General features: G+C 45.6%; 1 protein-coding gene across 1 annotated transcript in view; it reads right to left on the bottom strand.

Moving 5' to 3' along the window:
* Nucleotides 1–18,977, bottom strand: part of RAB31 (RAB31, member RAS oncogene family) — a 136,080-nt gene extending 117,103 nt beyond the window's left edge. Inside the window, exon 1 of the mRNA XM_029922200.1 lies at nucleotides 18,735–18,977. Within this exon, the coding sequence (XP_029778060.1) occupies nucleotides 18,735–18,773 (39 nt within the window). The 5' untranslated portion in view covers nucleotides 18,774–18,977. The remainder of the gene's footprint in view (nucleotides 1–18,734) is intronic.
* Between the last annotated feature and the right edge of the window lie 760 nt (nucleotides 18,978–19,737).

Here is a 19,737-nt window from a genome sequence, read left to right as displayed (position 1 = left end):
ATCTCCCTCCCAGACTGAGAGAGCCTCAGAACACAATCTCCTGGTGTTCCTCTGGGTAAATTAGACCCCTGAAGTTGGAGGTGGTAGCTATCAGAAAGAAGCAACTAGAGAAGCATTAAGAAAGGATGGTTGGTAAAGTGAATGTATTGTTTTCCAAAATATAAAATGACTGTAAAAAATTTTCTGTTTCTTATACTTAAATGGACTGTGTTACACGTGAAGCTCAGTTTATCCCTAACTCTTAGACTCATGATTCCCACTGACATAGCAATTTCTGGACTAGCTCCAATGGAAGCGATCCCACTCACACTGAAGTAGAAAAAAATAAAGATTTACAGCATGGAAAGTACCCAAGTGCCGTAGATGGTGGAAAGTGCAAATCATCATTCCACCTGCCTATTATTCTACCACCGATCCAAACACTCGAGACACCACTCTTCAGAGCAGGTCCCAGGCCAGCTAAGATGCAGCTCCCAACGCCACTCTTTCCATTTAGCTGCCCTGAATTTTTCACTCATTGAAGTGTCTTCCAGTAGCCACCAAATTAACTCAATATGTGCCATGTTCCAGATTACTATTCTCAGTGAGATGAACATACTCATAGGTAATCAAAACTCACCATACACTCAGCACCTAGCAAAACTCCTGCACTTGTGCTATTAATAGTAGCTAATAGTGTTAATAGTGGCTCCATAAATATTTGTTGAATGAGCAAATCAATTAACTGGTTCCAGTTTGCAGCCTTGGGTGTTTAAGGCATCCTATGCTGCTCAGCACCATGAACTGATACCTTTTTACAATTTCTAAGTTTTCCTGAATATGATTGATTCAGAAACCAATAGATTTTTTAATAGAACAATATAGAATGCAGAAATATAGAGCCGCTTACATATGGAAGTTTCATTTATGACATGAATAGCATATCAGATCAGGAAAAAAGATGAATTAATCAATAAACTAAGACATTTGAAATTAAAAAAAAAATACCTGAATCCCAGCCTACCTCTTTGTACCAGACTAAATTCCATTTGCTCAAAAATGTTTTAATTAAAGCAAAAACACACTATGAGTATAGTAGAACAAAATAAAAATATAGGTAACAAGTTGTATAATATGACAATGTGGAAGGACTTTCTTTCTAAGCAATATATAAAATACCAAAATCACAAGGGAAAAGACTGAAATATGTGACTAAATATTTTTAAATATTTGGTATGATTTTTAAAATACAGTAAACAGGTGTGCCTGAGCAGCTCAGTCAGTTAAGCGTCCAACTTCAGCACAGGTCATGTTCTCACAGTTTGTGAGATCTAGCCTCTCATTAGGCTCAGAGCTTAGAGCCTGGTTTAAATTCTGTGTCTCCCTCTCTCTCTCTCTTCCCCCTTCCCCACTCCCGCTCTGTCTCTGTGTCTCCAAAAAAAAAGTAAACATTAAAAAATTAAAAATAAAATACAGTAAACAAAGTAAAATATAATCCAACGAACTGAGGAAAAATATGTGCAATATAAATGACAAAGGGTTTGGTTTCATAATATGCAAAGAGTTCTCACAAATCAATAAGAAAAACAACCAAAATAAAAATGGGTAAATGATGTGAATAGAAAAAAGTCAATAAGCATATGAAAAGATATTCATTATTAAACAAGTACAAATCAGAATGGGTTATCATTTTTAACCTATAATATTAGCAAAGATAAGAAAAACCTTGATGATATTCAATGTTAAAAAGGTGTGAAAAGTCATATTCTAAACAATAAAGGGAATATAAATTGGTATAATATTTTGGAGGTTACTTTTACAATATCTTTTTAAAGATATAAGCTTCATATATCTCTGACACAACATTCCATTTATGCAAATTATCCTATAGATACATTTCACACACATATATTAAAATTTAGATACCAGGACTTTACTGCAAACTATTTGTAAAAACCAAAATGGTACTATCCAAACATCTGTCATAAGGGCACCAATTGAGCAAATCATGTTATATTGTGAGAGAATTCTATGTGACTCTTAAAATAAATGAAGTAGATCAATACATACTGACAGAAAAGATAGCCAAGGTTTATCTCTAGGTGAAAAAGACAAGGAAATAACATTTGCATATGCATAAACCCTATCTAGAAAACGACTAGAAACATAAGACATTACCAGAGTAAAGTAGTCTTTTCACTTTTCCTTTTATATCTTTCTGTACTATTTTTATTCTTTACAAGTATATATTGTCTAGTCATTAAAAAGAACTTTAATGAAGAATGGTCTTTTTTTTTTACGTTTTTTATTTATTTTTGAGAGAGAGAGACAGCGTGAGCAGGGGAGGGTCAGAGAGAGAGACACAGAATCTGAAGCAGGCTCTGGGCTCTAAGCTAGCTGTCAGCAAAGAGCCCAACGCGGGGCTCAAACCCAAGAACAGTGAGATCATTACCTGAGCCGAAGCCGGATGCTTAACTGACTGAGCCACCCAGGCGTCCCAAGAATAGTCTTAAAAAGGTTTACTTCACAGAAAGGTTTCTTCATTAAAAACAGAAACAATATTTTGAAAATTTGCCAGAATTGCTTTCAGACACTCCTGAGCACTTTATTTATCTACAACTAGTAATGCTTCCCATTTAATTAATTGATTAAAATATGCCTCCACTGGGGTGCCTGGGAGGTCCAATCAGTTAAGTGTCTGACTTTGGCTCAGGTGATCATCTCACAGTTCGTGAGTTCGAGTCCCATGATGGGCTCTTTGCTGCTAGCTTAGAGTCTAGAGCCTGCTTTGGATTTTGTGTCTCCCTCTCTCTCTGCCCCTTCCCCACTCATGCTCGCTCGCTCACTCTCGCTCTCTCTCTCTCTCTCTCTCTCTCTCCCTCTCTCACTTGCTCAAAAATGAGTAAACATTAAAGAAAAATTTTTTTAATATTTTTTATTTATTTTTGAGAGACAGAGAGAGACAGCGCAAGCAGGGGAGGGTCAGAGAGAGAGGGAGACACTGATCTGAAACAGGCTCCAGGCTCTGAGCTAGCTGTCAGCATAGAGCCCAACACGGGGCTTGAACCCATGAACCGTGAGATCATGACCTGAGCTACAGCTGGATGCTTAACCAGCTGAGCCACCCAGGTGCCCCTAAAGAAAATTTTTAAAGAGGCCTCCATTGCTTTCCAACCTCTTTCATATCCCAGCAGATACAGAAAATGATATTATCTGTCTAGCACTGGACAAATGGGCACGAGTGGCTGCAGCCTGCCCAGTCCTACCTGCCAAGGCCAGTCTCCAAGTCCCTGCACTCCTGTGACCTGATGGCAGCCCCTGTCCACCAGCCAGTAGACTCCTGTCCTATGAATGTAGGAAGTTCTGTTAAACAATACCACTTCAGTATAATTACTTTAAAATAATGAAGATCCTCCAGTAAGTATGTTATAATAAAAACAAGCAAAAATATAGTTGACCTTTGAACAGTGCCGGTCCATTCACACACAGATCTTCAATAAATACACTACAGTACTAAAAATGCGTTTTATCTTCTTTATAATTTTCTTAATAACATTTTCTTTTGTCTGAACCTTGAGAAACTGTAGTAGTATTATTGTAATAATACAGTATATAATATACACAATACATGTTAATCGACTATGCTATCGGTAAGGTTTCTGGTCAACAGTGGGCTATTAGTTTTGAGGAAGTAAAAAATTATATGCAAATTTTCAACAGCAGAGGGTCAGCTCCCTTAACCCCCACATTGTTCCAGGGTCAACTGTAACTTCATGGTGTTAGAAATCAGGAGGACATGTTTTCTTTCTTGCCTGCTTGCTTTTCTTTTTTCTTTTCTTCTTTCTTTTCTTTCAAGGCTAATGCCAGGAAGGAGGACCAGGGTGGGCTTCTGGAGGGCTGGTCGACACTCTGTTTCTGGATCTGTGTGCTCCTACGGGTCTATTTAATTTGTGAAAATCCATTGGACACCACGTTGAAGATCTGTGCACCTTTTTTGTATGAATATTATCCTTTGATATAAAAATTTAAAGAGTATGTTATATAATGGGTCAAGTTAGTAAAAATAATGAAGTTCCACAATATTATATTCTAAGTCAAATGCTATTACTTAGCACTTATGCCTTGCAGATCCCGTAACAGAGACGATTAAAGAAAACTTCTAAATTGGATTCCTCTCGTGGAAACAATCTCTTTAAATGCCCCTAAGCCTGGAGGTTATCAGGATGTGAAATGGTTCACGGTTGAAGAGGTAGAGAATTTTCTGAATCTGATATGCCGGGCAGGATTCCCTGTTAGAAGGGTTACAAATGCAAGTTGTCAGCATTTTCCAGTGGAGGAAACTGAACCCCGGAAGTCACGTGATTTGCCACCATCATCGAGTTAATTAAGTGGCAAAGCCAGAAAAGGTACTCCTGTCTGAGTGCCCAGAGGCTTATGCATGCTCAGCAGTGCCGCCTGGCAGGAGGCCGCAGAGCTGTGATGACAGTTGTACTGGGAGACCTAGAAGCTTCTAACTTAACAGGCCCCACCAATCTAGCAGGTTGGCCTTCCTGATGCAGTGCTTACTATGCATCTAAAGAGAGAGCAAAGGAATAAAAGGACCAAAGTAAAACGCTGCTTCCGGGACATGTGAGTGGGGAAACACAGTAAAGCCCAGCAAGCCTGGGCTCAAGGCCGCTCCCCACACACAGCCTGTGGACCTTGAACGAAGTATCCAACACCCTACACCTCAGTCTCTCACACCTGCAAATCAGGGACAGGACACATACCACATTCACGGACCACGCACTACAACCACACGAGGAGCTGTGGCTGTGTTGTCAATGTGCATGAGAGCTGCTAGGGAAGCATTAGGACCTCCCTACTGTCATCAAGATCCTGACACTGCGCTTTGCCTCTTCATATTAATACACTCCCGGCAGTGAGGATCAGTCCTCCTAGAACACCTGGCCGGGACCTGACATTGTGGGAATCTGCCTCCTATTCTTTCATGGAAGTACTTCAAACCTGGTTCAGTTATTATTTTTTAAATGCAATACTTCTTTTATATGTTTTTATTTATTTTGAGCGAGAGTGAACACACATCCAAGTGGAGAAGGGGCAGAAAGAAAGAAGGAGAAAGAATACCAAGCAGGCTCCACACTGTCAGAACAGAACTGGGTGCAGGGCTCACTCCCATGAACCAGGAGATCATGACCTGAGCTGAGATCATAAATCAGTTGCTCAACAGACTGAGCTGCTCAGGTGCCCCAAAAATCCTCGTATTTTTTAATAATTCCATTCTGTTGAGCCAGTGGTGCTCTGCCATTACTACATGCTGTAAAGAAGTAATTTGTGACTAATAACAATTAAGGTTTGTGACACAGCAAAATAGTTCAGCACACTGAGATATGGGGCTACACAAAGCTAGTATATTTTTTCATTTTTTATGTTTATTTATTACTGATACAAAGAGAAACAGAGCATGAGTTGGGGAAGGGCAGAGAGAGAAGGAGACACAATCTGAAGCAGGATCCAGGCTCTGAGCTGTCAGCACAGAGCCCGATGCGGGGCTCAAACCCACAAACCGTGAGATCATTACCTGAGCCAAGGTCGGATGCTTAACCAACCGAGCCATCCAGGCACCCCACACAAATCTAATTCTAATCCATGGAATCTCACTTATTAGCAGAGAGTGTTTGTGCATGTTACTAACCCCCGAGCTTTTGTCTCCTCATCAGCGAGGTGCAGATAATAATACAACTCACCCTTACAAGTTCCATGACATCATAATGTATAGAATATATAGACTGTATAGAAAGCACTTACTCGGTGGGGGAGATTAAAGATGGCCACAGATTCTTGCCATTCCTCCCATTAAGAGGTAGAGTGTAAATCTCCTCCCTCTGCTTCTAGGCTGGCCTTAGTGACTTGCTCTATCAGTTACATATGGCAGAAATGACATGATGGGATCTGTGAAGCTAGGTCACAAGAAGCTTCTGCCCACAGCTCATAGAACACTCGCTCTGAAAACAGCCATCCCCTGTGTGACATGTCTGCCTATGCTGAGACTCTAGGTTATCAAGAAGCCCAAGGTAACTGCATGGAGAGGCCACACGGAAGGAGACACTTGGTTAGCCCCTGCCAGTCCAGCCATCCCAACCCAGGTACCAGACATGTGAGTGACACAGCCTGCAGACGGCTCCAGCCCCGGCAGCATCGAACCGCAATGACAAGGAAACTCCAAGCAAGAGCTGCCCTCTGAGCCCAAACCACAGAACTGTGAAAAAATAACGCGCTGTTCTTAAAAGCTACTAAGTATGGAGTAGTTTTTTATACAGCAACGGAAAACTGAAACACTGACGGTGTCTGGCGCATGAGTTATACTCAGTGCATAGCTGTTGGGATTACAGAGATACTCATATACTAGACTCAAGCTCAACTGTGCAACAATATCCTTCTTAATCAAAGGCATCCTGAAGTACTTTCCTGACTGGGGAAGAACGGACTGTGTTTTTGTTTCAGTTCCAGGACTGTGTACCAATCTTCCTCAACTATGACTGACCCTGCAGGGACTGGAGTAGGGACAATTATAAATTATTTTAGTGCCTGTAAGGAGGAAGCCAAGCACGTATGAAGAAGACGCAAGCAGAGTGGAACTACCCTTAAAAGTGAAGACAGGGATGTGCACATGTGGTTAGTTGTGACACAACCGTGGTGATTCACAAGCCAGAAGCGCAGGGCTGACGGAAGTAAGATGTCCAGTAACGTAATTCACATTAACAGCAACAACATGCTTAAATCCATAAATCATACAATCAAAAAGTTAGCAGCATTTTAAAAATATGTCTATTTTTATTATACAATACTACATACTAGGTTGTGTTACTAAGATTAACCCACAAGGTGGAGGTCTACAAATAATACAATTCATCTTTTTAAATAACTATCTTTCTTTTGAAAACATATAGACAGTATTTATTACTAGTTCCTTTTAAACTGAATTATTCTGAAAGATCTTTAAATGAGTTAATGGCTCTTGTGCTTATATAAATAATGCGTTTATGAGAAGAACGTTCTTTAAAGAGCCTAATGCATTCTTTGCTTTATTTGGCTGCATACACTTTGAAGCTTCAACAGAATCCAGGCGTCCCTATGGGAGGGTGCAGGATTTTCAAAGCTGTTCATGGGATACGCCACGTCAAAAAAAGGAGCAAGACTATACAGTTGAGGCCTACTCCCCTGGGAACAGCACCCTAGGCCAGCACTTGGCACAGTTCAGCACACACCTCTGCACTGCAGCAGGCATGCCCTGATTCCTGGAAATACAGCCTCCTTTCCCACAGCCCTGCCAACATCAGATGCTTCATGAAGGACACTGCTTCCCTTAGCCCACAGCCAATCTTAGCAGTTAGAGTAGTGTTTCTCAGGGCCTTTTAAGATTCCATAGGCTTTTCTGGGGTGCCTGGGTGGCTCAGTCAGTTACATGTCCAACTTCGGCTCAGGTCACGATCTTGCAGTTCATGAGTTCGAGCCCCACATCGGACTCTGTGCTGACAGCTCAGAGCCTGGAGCCTGCTTTGGATTCTGTGTCTCCCTCTCTCTCTGCCCCTCCCTTGCTTGCACTCTGTCTCTCTCTCTCTCAAAAATAAATAAATATTTTTTTTAAAAAGACTCCGTAGGCTTAAGGGGAAAAGCAATCCCATGGATCCTAAGGAAGACATTAATGATACAGTAAATACATACAAATAATAAAAGTACACACAAACTTCTTATGCTATTCTGAAACCACAAAATAAAGATAAACATACTAATTAAATACAAATCAAACTACAAAACCAACAACCTTCAGATGAGTATCAGTTTACTGTGATGGATAATGTTGCTCTGCTGAACTGAAACAGCTCAGAGCTGGGGAGCACTCTGAGGTCAGCAGGCTATCACCACGTGATGGTGTAATTCCCTACTACTCTACACATAACCTGTCAGCAAAGGTTCACTTGTACCTTCAATCAGCTTGAGCAGGACCGTGTGCCGGGAGGCTGCCACGCTGTGCTCTTCCACCAGTTCCCCTGCCTGCAGGCCACCCTCCACACAGCAGCTGGAGCAATCGCATAAAAGGGAGGTCAGACCTTTGCTACTGCTCTGCACAAAACCTTTAACAGCACCCCCCCATCCACCGGATGCCCAGGAAAAGCCACAGTTCCCACACTGCCCACAAGACCCCATAGGCTCAGGCCCCAAACCGCCTCCTGCTCCCTTCCCAGTGGTCACTCTGCTCTGGCCACCCTGGGCCACCCACTGGCACACAAACTTACCAGGTGTGCCCCTCCCACCCCAGCCCAGGAGTCCCCTCTGCCAGCTCAGGAATACTGCCTCTGTGTCTTTACTCAAAGGCCTTCCTCAAGCCCCTACTTAGCCACCCCCTAACCAGCACTCCCAGTGCGTCCACCTGCCTTCTCTCCATAGCACATATCACCATCTGCCCTACTCGGTACTTATGAGCAGTGGTCACTCCTACTGGATGTCAGCTCCACAAGGTCAAGACTGTGGGTCTGATTTGTTACCTGCTGTATGCCCAAGCCCTAGAACAGTGCCTGGTAAATTTCTGTCATCCGTACTGCAGGGTCACTTTGGTCTTCACATGGCCTCAGGCATTATATCTGTACTATGCCTTGGTTCTTGTCTCATTAGTCAGCTCTTACCGGCAGCGAAGCTGTGACACACTTTGGTCACACAGTGATCACCTTGAAGATCCAGGATGTAGTTTTATTTATTTCTAAAGAACAGCATTGAAACGAAAGGGCACAGAAAACTACAGACCCACTACAGACAGAATGACAGACCCACTACTTTCAGAAACCCCATTTTAAGAAACATTAGACTTGGGAATGGAAAGTAAGGCAGAGTTGTTGCAGCTGAAGAGGTCACAATGAGACCAAATAATGACGTGCACAGATAGGAGCACAGCATGACCTGTTTAGCCATTCGAGTGTCTGTCCTGTTGATGACAGAGCTGGCATGTCACAGCCCACACGCATAACCTTCACGTTGCAAGGACTTCCCACAGTCTGATCCACAGTACTTTCCAGTTTTAGTATCAATGTATCGGTTATTTCCAGTAACAACCAAACAGATCTCTACCCGTCAAACATCTCTTTGGCCCTGCAGAAGTTTTTATAGGTTTTAAATTAATTACACAAGCAATGCATGCTCATTAAATAAACCAATGAAGAGAAAGAAGTTATTTATAAGTGCAAACTAGGCTTTCCCCAAAATAACCACCTGACAAATGAGTCTCTAGAACCTTTTCCTGTCAAGGGATGCTTATGGTAAGCGACACCTCTCCCACTCACTCCCTCCCCAACATTTCCCTCCTCTGCGCTGGGCCAACGTGGCTCAGAGCAGGCACCCACACGCCTTCCCTGGCCTCTCCCAAACTCCTTGGCCCTTCCTGGGGAACATGAGGCAACGAAGCATCATGTGACATCTTGCAGGGTCGCCTGGGGTGGTTTCCCATGTGCGCTCTACCACACCAAATACATTGCTAGAGAGTAAACCTCAAGGACATTGTCCCCTCTTCTCTGGGAAACTGTTCTAAGTGCCTACAGCCTCCCAGCCATGCAGTCAGCTCCATTCATCTCTCAAGGCACACAGCTCTCAGTTTAACCCTCGTTTACTGTGAGAAGTAAGCCCACTGACCCACTCAAAGGAGGGACGTGGAGAGTCGGAGCAGCACAGTGAAGCTAGGCTTTAATCAACATTCTTGGAAGAGTGGGTGTCTGATAAACAGCACAGCCCGGGCAGTTGCAGCAGTCAATTTATCTCTTAGCGTGAAGTCCCTCCCCTGACTCCTCATTGGCTTAGTTATACAGAGGTTACAGCCTTACCTGGAAGTCGCCTACGGCCAAAAAGTAGATGCAGAGACTTCAGCTCTTCGGCGCATGTTCACTGCGAAGCCCGTAAAAAATATGCCAGCGAAATGGAGAAGGGAAGAAGAACCAGGAAGTGAAGTGTCTAAGGGTTTAGGACTCCATGGCGGGCGGAAGGTGGGAGACGGTTTGTACATATTTCTAGTAGGTTTTAAGCCTCTTATTAACAAGACAGCACAGCTTTTATTTGACACTTCTGAAAATGAATCATCTCACTTCTCACATTTACTTTATACAGACCCCTGTTTGCCAGCATTACTATCCAAATTATAAGGCTGGATGGGTTTTCTGGTCTACACTGGCAGCAGAAGGGAAGGTCACCAGGCTCGGCTCAGCACACATTCCCCACTCAGCAGTGGGGGAGCAAGCGAAGAGCAGGCTAGAAACATTCCCTCTGTGAGCTAAGCCCTGGATGCCTCTTTCAGGAAGGACAGTCTGATGATTCATCGATGAGACGTGGGGAGAATAAGAAAACAAATGAAAATGGTGGAAGAAAATGATCCTGTGGGGCAGGACAGTGGCTTGATGTTGATCATAAAAATAAAAGTGGTCATCTGAACGTAACACCAGAGACACAGGAAGAAGAGGAGCTACAAGATGGGGAACAGGAGATGAAGGAGGGTGAGGATGATTTCTTCATACCCACAGGATTTCCAGCTAACGAGAGGAAACAAGACTGTGGCAAGCTTGTACAATTATATGTTATCATAAAGAAACGAGGCTCGGAGTCATCCTCAATCCTTCATCTTTGTGATCACAAATGAAAATGTATCACTTCGCTCATCAATCATTGTTCCACCTCATAACTAGATTAAAAATTTAATTAAGATTTGCATGTATTACTGTATAATGAAGAAAATGGCTTTTCAGAAGATTACTATGGAACAGTTTAGAAAATATTTTAGCTCTTGAAATGAGAGGTCAGTCTATGAACCGTGTAGGATTGATGCTGTGTTTTTTTTTTTTAATTGTTTTTAGAGAAAGAAAAAGCACAAGCAAGAGAGAGAGCGTGGAAGGAGGAAAAAATCTTACGCAGGCTCCACATTCAGTATGGAGCCCAATGCAGGACTTGATCCCAGGACCCTGGGATCATGACCTGAGCTGAAATCAAGTCAGGTGCTCAACAGACTGAGCTACTCACCCCGCCCCCCAAAGACTGTCCTAATTAAGCCTGCCATAAATGTAAATACCCTGGCCAATAGTTTGAGCAGAATAAAACAAAGAACAAAACTTGCCTTTGGCCATCAGAGGGCAAGTGGGCAAGTTTTAAGTGATACTCTTCATGCACGGGTATATGCATGGGCGCCTCTCCCTCTCCCTCTCCCTCTCTCTCTCTCTCTCTCTCCCCCCCCCTTCCTTCTGCCCCAACCCCATGCCCCTTTTTTGTCTTTCTTTCTCTTTGCCTTTCAGCTCTCCCTCTCTCTCCTTCCGTTTCATGGAAATGTTTGATAGAGGCACCTTTTAGGACTAGGCATTCTATCTGCAGATCCCAGTTAGAATACTGACTCCATGAGAGCAGAAAAGATGTGATACTGGATAATGCAAGTATCTTTTTCTTCTAGAAAAGCAAATACTGTTGATAAAAAGGGATCCAGTTCTCTGCTACCCTGTTCAAAGTAGAGTAAATAGGAGGGAACTGATTTCCCCTATATTCTGTTGGCTCTTGAGCAGGGCTCATTCAAATTCTGGTAATCCAGCTCCTCCAGGAGCCTCCCAGGAAACTGAAAGCAGCCTGGGCTACCTTTTGGGTTACATCCTGAGTGAGCAGAAGGTTCATGACCTCCAGAGAAGTCAGAGCAGGTCTGAAGTATTCAAAGCAAGGAAATACATCAGAAAAAGATTCATTGAAACAGAAGATTCCATAATGAGAAACCCATTCAGTGACCCCAATGTTCAGTCCCTCTATTCTTTTCCTTATTTCTGCTGACAGAAAGTTAGGCATCAAGAGAAACAACTCTGGTTCCTCAGGACCTACTCAACTCTCACAAGCTCAGTGGTCACGTCATGCAACTGAAGCCACAAAAACAAAGTCAACCCCCAGGTAAAGTAGGGACCCCACCTTGTTTCTGACAGACACAGAGCACCCTCACCACCACCCTCCTGACCTGCTCCCCACCTCCTGGAGCTCCTGTGCCCCTCTCACAGCTCTGGGCTATGTCTGCTTTTCCATGTAACATTTACCACCTTCTAATAGCCAGAGAATCTGTTTTCCCACATTTTTGCTAAAATGTAAGCTCCATAGGGTCAAAGCCCTTTGTTTTGCTCAGGCACACCACTGCCTGGAACTTGTAGAAGCTAAGAGATAATTCATTGAATGAATGCCATAAAGGTAAATGGGAAAGAAAACTTTAATATTATACACGAGCACATAAAAAAATAATACCATTTAACACCAAGTATGCTGTCTTCTCACCAACATGCATAACCCATAAAAAGCAACAAGGTGGCAATTAGACAAATCGAGATCTTGAGACTTTCTACAAGACACACGGCATGGATTCGTGGCAGAAATAAGGAGGGGAACTGTTTTAGATGAGGGACATGACAAACAAATGTAGTACATGGCCTCTGTGGATTTCTTCAACAGCCATAGAAGTCATTTGGGGACAACTAGAAACTCTAAATATGAACTACATACACGATACCATTATATCTGTGTTCAGTTCTGGCCATTAACAGTTGTGCAGGAAGAATGTCCTTTCTCCTAAAAGATACATACTTCAGTATGTAGAAGTCAAGTGGCATAATATCTGCGATTTACTTTCAGTAGGTGCAGGGGGGGGAAAAGGCTTATTTAATACATTAGAGAGAAATAGAAATAAAAAGCAGGATTGGCAAAATGTTATTCCCACTGAATCTAGGGGAGAGATTTACAGACATTCGTTACTCTGCTCATTCAAATGTTTTGGGAGTTTGAGACTTTCCAAAATAAAAGAAGGAAAACGGGGAGTTAAAAATAAAAGACCCCATTCTAGGGAGGTAGCGGGGTCAACAGAACGGTGGTCAGCCCAGGAGGGGAGGGCTGTGCTCCCTGACTCCCTCCTCCAGCCACCTCAGCCCTCCAGAAAATACCATGACATCCAGAGCCCCTCCTTCTCTCCCCACTGCCTGAGGTCTACACCCACTTTCCATTCTTGTCAAAGCCCTGTGGTTTCTTTGAGGCACTCTTCAATTCCTTCCCTCCTGGTGATACCTTCCCAGATTCCTCCTTTCCCAGCCCCCCTGTATTCAATTAAACTTCCTTCTCTCCCGCTGTACCATGTGACACCTCCCGCTTCCCACACATCACAATGGCCACGAATGCTAGTTCCTGTGCACGTGCCTATCTTTCCTGGCCGACCAGGAACCTCTCCATCACCAGCAGGGACCAGAACCCTACCTTCCCTGTCTTCTGTCTCCAGCATTATTAGCCCAGGAGGCACTCAAAACAGACCTTGTGCAAAAACTTTCAGCTCCCCACCTGTCCTCACGTCTAAAAAGATGGATGACAGTCAATATGTATCATCATCCTACTATATTACCTCTGCTCCGCTTGGCTCTGTGGTGAGTGCTGCCACAGGAACACTAGCGGTGTCATTTAGTTCACTGCTTTTGTATCCACATCCTAGGAAAGGTAGAGCGCTTCAAAGACAAGGCTTGTGGCCATTCTATCTACCTGCAGCCACCCACTGCAGCTCCTAGCATGAAAGAAGCACTAGGTAAATGGTAAGCGGTTGAGTGAATGAATGCCTATTCCATTTTCAAGCACATACAGAAATTGTAAAAATAAAGATAAATCGAAGTGTAGATTTGCAGAAACAGGCAAGCCTGAAAAGTAGTCTAACCTGTTGGACACAATTAAATGTGAAGACTTTTTCTAACTCATGAGCTCAAAATCTTTTCCTGCCCTAGTATCTTAGAATGTAAAGTTCTGTATTTTCCAATGGCAATGGCCTTGGAGCAGTCAGAGGGATATGACAGACAGATTCATGAGAACAGTGACACCGGGCCAGGGGAAGGAGTGGGGGCCACATGCCTCACGAGGGATGGACCACAAGAAGTTTGAAAATGCTCTGCAAGTGATTCTGACACACACCCCAGGGACCACTGAGCTTGGAAAACAGAGAGAGAGAGATAGCCATGTGACCCTGAACAAAAAAAGAACAAAGAGACCCTGGCAGAGTCCATCAGCCTGGCTTGGGTGCTCGGTGTTACCATACGTTGGCTGCTCTCAGGAAGATATCCCACTATGTTATTCATATTTATTTTCAACCCAGTACCAAGCTTTCCACAAAGGGTTCAATTTAATAGAAGAATCAGGTTTGGTAAGAAACAGATTAGGTTTCTAGGCTCCCTACACCCTCCCCCACCAACCCCCACACCCCCAAGAAATGCTGGTTTCTGGGGAAAAAAATGAAAACAAGTATGTTAGAATCTTGGACTTGGAAAGCAATTCTGATGAGTGCCTGGCCCAATCCTCCCCATCCTACGCATCCCTTCTTTCCACAATGACCCTACCAGATACACATAGCCTTATGAATACTTTCGGTGATAAGAGCGCTCACTATCACTCAAAGTAGCCCTTTTGAGGCTTCACAGCTCTGACTGATCTGCCTTACTAGGAGCAGAAATCTGTCCCACCCTTGGGTCCTATAGCCTCTGGGGATCACACAGTTCCCTCACGAGAAGGCCCTGCACATGTCTGAGGCCTCCACTGCCCAGCTACTACACCAATCCCAGGTGTTTGCTCTGTGATGAACCATCACCCAGATCCTAACAGAAAAATGAGCAGCAGGCTCCTTACCAGAAGCAGGGATACCCTCAGCTGTGTTTTAACCATGCCACTCAAGCTGTTGAGGAAGTGGCAGAAATCTCTAAACTGTCATCAAGACAACCAAAGTCCAAATATAAATCTCTTTAGGATTCCATCCGGAAGCAGTTTTTAAGTGTACACACCCAGAGGAAATAAAAAAAGAAAAGGAAGATCCTCTCTGCCCCCTCCTCCTCCTCCTTCTCTTCTCCCTTCACTCCCTCTCTCTCCCTCTCCCCTTGCTTTTTGCCACGTGGTGATGTGTGTTAAAAATGCACACTGGGAAGCTTTCCACTTTGGGGTTGGAACAGCTGCTGCCTCGACATTGGTTTTGTTAGTTTTTTTTAACATACTTCACTGTTTTTAAGCTACATGTTTCATAATACTAGTTCAGATTACAAAGGGAGATGGTTGGCACTTTACTGACAAGAACGGGACTCACGGGTCCTGGTGTCTAATAAGGACCCGTTTTCAGTGTGTACCCCTGGCAAGCACACCATCCTGTGTGACTAGCTTCCACAGCGTGCTGGCTTATCCCAGGAAAGAGCATTCACAAAGGCTTAGGATAAACACGAGAAAGTCCACCCATGAAAGCAACGAGAGCCAAGAATTTATAACAGGTAGCCTAAATAAACCCAATGTTCTTAAGTCCTTGGTTAGAATGCACAAAGCATTCAGGGAATGCTCCCTAGACAGCTGTTGACTCCATCTGGCAGCACTCATCAAAAGAAGTAAGACTGACACGCTCAACGTCAGGGTCATGAAAGACACAGGTACAGGTGGAGAAGACCTGTCATCTGGCTTATTCTGGCTTCCACTTGTTGCGAGTGACCTTCCTATCGGGAACCTCCAACCCCACGGAGGCTGTAGCCCACAGATAAGAGGGATGAAAGTCTGCACTGCCCACACTGGAAACAACCTTGTGCCTTAAATGGGAAGTGCATCCTCGAATGCCACAGAACACTCAGGGCCAGTAGCCAGGCACAAAAAGACTAGCTCCTCAGCCTCCCCAGTGAGAAAGCCAGACTTCAGTTAGGAGCTCTGCACTATCTATCAACTTCTCAAGCAGGCACAAAAGAAAGTGCTGTGACAGAAGGCATGGCTTCTAGGGTGTCAGTCCTACTGAGACTTCAGGAAGACATGGTGGCTGAAAAACAGGAAGCTGAGTGCTAGCCACATGTAAGACTTCATCTAGAAAAGACAGACCTCCGTACAGAGAGAACCCAAGAGAGCCCAAGTCTCCTGCTAAAATTTTGAGGACTTTTGGGGGGCACCTGGGTGGCTGAGTCAGTGAAGCATCCGGCTTCAGCTCAGGTCATGATCTCACGGTTCATGGGTTCGAGCCCTGCATCGGGCTCTGTGCTGATAGCTAGCTCAGAGCCTGGAGGCTGCTTCCAATTCTGTATCTCCCTCTCTCTCTGACCCTCCTCTGATCGCGCTGTCTCTGTCTGTCTCTCAAAAATAAATTTAAAAACATTTAAAAAAATTTTTTAAATAAAAAAATAAAATTTTGAGGACTTTTGGACGTGTTCTTGATTTCTTCTTTTAGTCACTGACCTACACAAGGTTCTCTCTCAAATTAAGAGAGTGAACCAAGGTGATTAAAATGGCTTTGAATTCACCCAAATGCTATCTCACAGAGATTCCCCTGTAGGAATGAGCAGCTAAGAATACAACCTATCACATACACCTTACCCAGGACAGTCCCAACCAAATCACAGGACTTAACAAATTTTAGTTAGTGTGGGGAATAAGGTCACCAGCCCTCTGACCTAAACAAGACTAAAACCTAGAGCCACTCTCACAGAAAGGAAGGCCGCTGACATGGTGTTACATGAATGATACTTTAAAGCCTCCATCTGCCCAGAAATACTTTCTTGCTCCGCTCTGGCTGAGCTGTTTCCACACAAGCCAAACTCCTACCGACAAAGCCACTGCAAAGAACCAGCAAACAAGGGTGAGACACTGTCTCCAGGAAGCCACTAAAAGGAGATGCTTCATTCTTAGAGATAAAAGAAAAGAAGGAGAGGGACTTCCTCCAGCTATTTCATATCCCAGCTTACTAATTGTCACCCTGGAATCACAGCTCAGCAGGAAATGGCACCCTATATCTTAGTAGATCATCTGGTATAATCCTCTGCCTTAAAAGGGAAGATGTTATGACATCCATTTTACAGATGAGGCGACTGAAGGGTCTGTCCAGAAACATACAGCAAGCGATCCATTTCCTTGTAGAAGGATACAGAGACTCATCCTTGACCAGTGAAAATAATTCATGTGATGAGCAGGCCCTGTGCCACCTAAGTAGATGACAAAGGAGAACGCAAGGGGGGCAGCAGCTTAGGGGTAGCCAAAACATTTCCTACTTCAGTTACTCCCAAGGCCAATCCTGGCACACACAACATACATCAAAGTTGCTCTTGATTCCTGGGGACACGTGAGGCTGAAATGACCCCTCGCAAGGAAAACCCGAGATTCCTGGAATTTGTGTGTAAACCATGTTGGAGAGCCCTGCAGAGGGTAAAACCCACCCTGCAACATGAATAAAGGTCAACAGAGGAAGACCAGGACAGGATCCTTTTCCAGATCCCAGCTGTGGCTGAGCAAGGCAGGAGGGCATGAACACTGGGTAGTTTGTGCCAGGGGGACAGAGAAGGGAGGGCCTTTACCTGGTCCTCTGGAATTCTAGACGAACCAGATAATCTGGTGTAAATGACAGTTCTGGCAAAAGTCAGTGATGGGAGACAGTCAAGAACATTGTCCAGCCAGGAGTTCCAAAAGAGCCTAGACACCTGGCGGGTCTGCTGCAACTCAACCCTAACCTGGAACCACTTCCTCCATATGGGCTTCCCCTACAGCCAGGACATCCATCTCCCATCTCCACAGACCAGTTACACTTCTTCTAAATAACAACGGGTCTACCCTTCTGCTGCTCTTTTTGCAGGAAATGATTTTCTTGGGAGACCAATTTTGCCAGGGGCAGTACCCCAGGCACCGATGCTGAAGGCTGCTGAAAACAGGGCTTAAAACCAGCTCTTTCAGGGGTACCTGGGTGGCTCAGTCGGTTGAGCATCGGACTTTGGTTCAGGTCATGATCTGGAGGTTCTTGGGTTCTAGCCCCGCATCCGGCTCTGTGCTGACAGCTCAGAGCCTGGAGCCTGCTTCGGATTCTGTGTCTCCCTCCCTCTCTGACCCTCCCCTGCTCACGCTGTCTCTCTCTCTCTCTCTCAAATAAAGAAACATTAAAAATTAAAAAAAAATAAACCCAGCTCTTTCAAAAGAGAAGAAATTCTGGAATTTGATGTAGGCACCCGAAAGGAAATGACCCTTAATATCTGAACTCTCTGCAGTGGATTTTCCAGGGGCTGCCTTGGATCACCCAGCAGGTCTGCCAGAGCCAAGGGCTTGGGTATTTCTGTCTGTCTTTGTTTCTCGCTTCTTTCACAATTCCCCAGACTCAGAAGACCCACTCTGGGAGGGGAAGCTGTGATAGGGGAGGACTTTCTCATCCTGCACGGAAGTTTTCAGAGGCAACGCTCTCCAGTACTTTTCTCTTCACCTTCCAGCCGGGACATCCCCTTGCTTTTTCTCTTGTCTGGCAGGGCTTTCTTTCCCACTCGCCGCACCACTCCCTCCCCAGCCCCCCAAAGTGAATAAACTAATTGCCCCCGGGAGGCAAAAAGGATCTGGAGCCTTGGCTGAGTAACAAAGTTTCCGCCGGAAGGAAATTATCAAAGGCGCAGGAGAAAGCCCTCGGAGGCCTGAGGGACCGCGGCGGCGGCCAGAAGCCGAGGCCATTCTGCCTGTCCCCGCGTGCAGAGGGTCCCCGGCCCGGCCCGGCCAGAGCGCGGCGGGGCTCCAGCGGTTCCCGGGCGACGGGCCGGCCGGGGTGAACGACTGAGAAGCTCTGGGGCAGGCTCGGACCCGACCCCCGCCGGGCTACGAAAAGAGGACGCAGGGGACAGGGGGCTCAGGGGCCGGGGAAAGAGGTGGCACACGGACTGCGGGGGCGCACAGACGTGGGTGTCCCCGGTGGAGCGCGGCGCAGGACTCACCCCGAGAAGACACACTTTGAGCTCCCGTATCGCCATCATGTGCTCGGGGCCGGACCGGGCAGGGGCTTAGCATCCTCCGGGGCCGGGGCCGCGCCGCGCCCGTGTCCAGCCTGCGTCCTCCAGTCCCCGCCTTTCGCTCGCGGCAGCCCGCGGGCGGGACCGCCGTCGCTGCTATTTCTGGGCAGCCGGCCCAGCCGCGGTCGGTCACGTGGCCACCGGCCGGCTCCTCCCGGGACTTCGGGTCTAACCTCGGCAGCCCCGGGCTCCCAGGAACGCCCCCAGACGGCGTCAGCCACCAGGGGCCGCCCCCGGGACCTGCGGAGACCCTGGCGGAGTGCCTCCCCACTCCGACCCGCCCTGCAGCCAGACCCGGCTCTGCACAGCCCCCTCCGCCGGCTGCCCCTCCAGCCCCGCCCGGCCGCAATGCTCCGTGCAGTGGAAGGAGCAGACCTCACGGCTGGCTGCATCCCTGAGGATTCCATTTCTCATCAAGAAGTGGATGCTGCCAGCAGACGTCGTTTATATGGGAGCACTTCGAAGTCGGCCTGCCGTCCAGTCGTTAACGGACACTGTTGGGTCCCAGCAGAAACGAAGCCTAGCACGGATAACTTTTAACCCACCTTCTCCTGCAGTTCTTCATGCCCTGGCTTCAATGTAGTCCCATGCGGTGTTTAACCCGCAGGCCTGAGTTCATTATTCTATATGGAGTTGAAAATGGTTCTAGAAGCAATTGCCTATTCCTCCCTCCAAAACAGATGTGTCCCTGTCTGAAAAAGGAAACATGCATTGCAGAGAGGAAGCTGCCTTGCTCAGGATAGAAAATGCTACCACTTGCCTGGGCAGACGCCCAAGCCTCCGAAGTATAGCTAGAAATATGTAGCTCCTGGCCAGTATTCTGCAACATTCTTTAACCAGCAAATAAAAAGAGGCTCTGGCTTGAGACAGTCAAGGAAATCTTATGGAAACTGTCCTCTTTTTTCTATCCCTAGCCCAGTGAACCACA

Source organism: Suricata suricatta, chromosome 14 (assembly GCF_006229205.1).
Source record: "Suricata suricatta isolate VVHF042 chromosome 14, meerkat_22Aug2017_6uvM2_HiC, whole genome shotgun sequence".
Taxonomy (NCBI): Eukaryota; Metazoa; Chordata; class Mammalia; order Carnivora; family Herpestidae; genus Suricata; species Suricata suricatta.
This window is presented reverse-complemented; position numbering and strand designations above follow the sequence as displayed.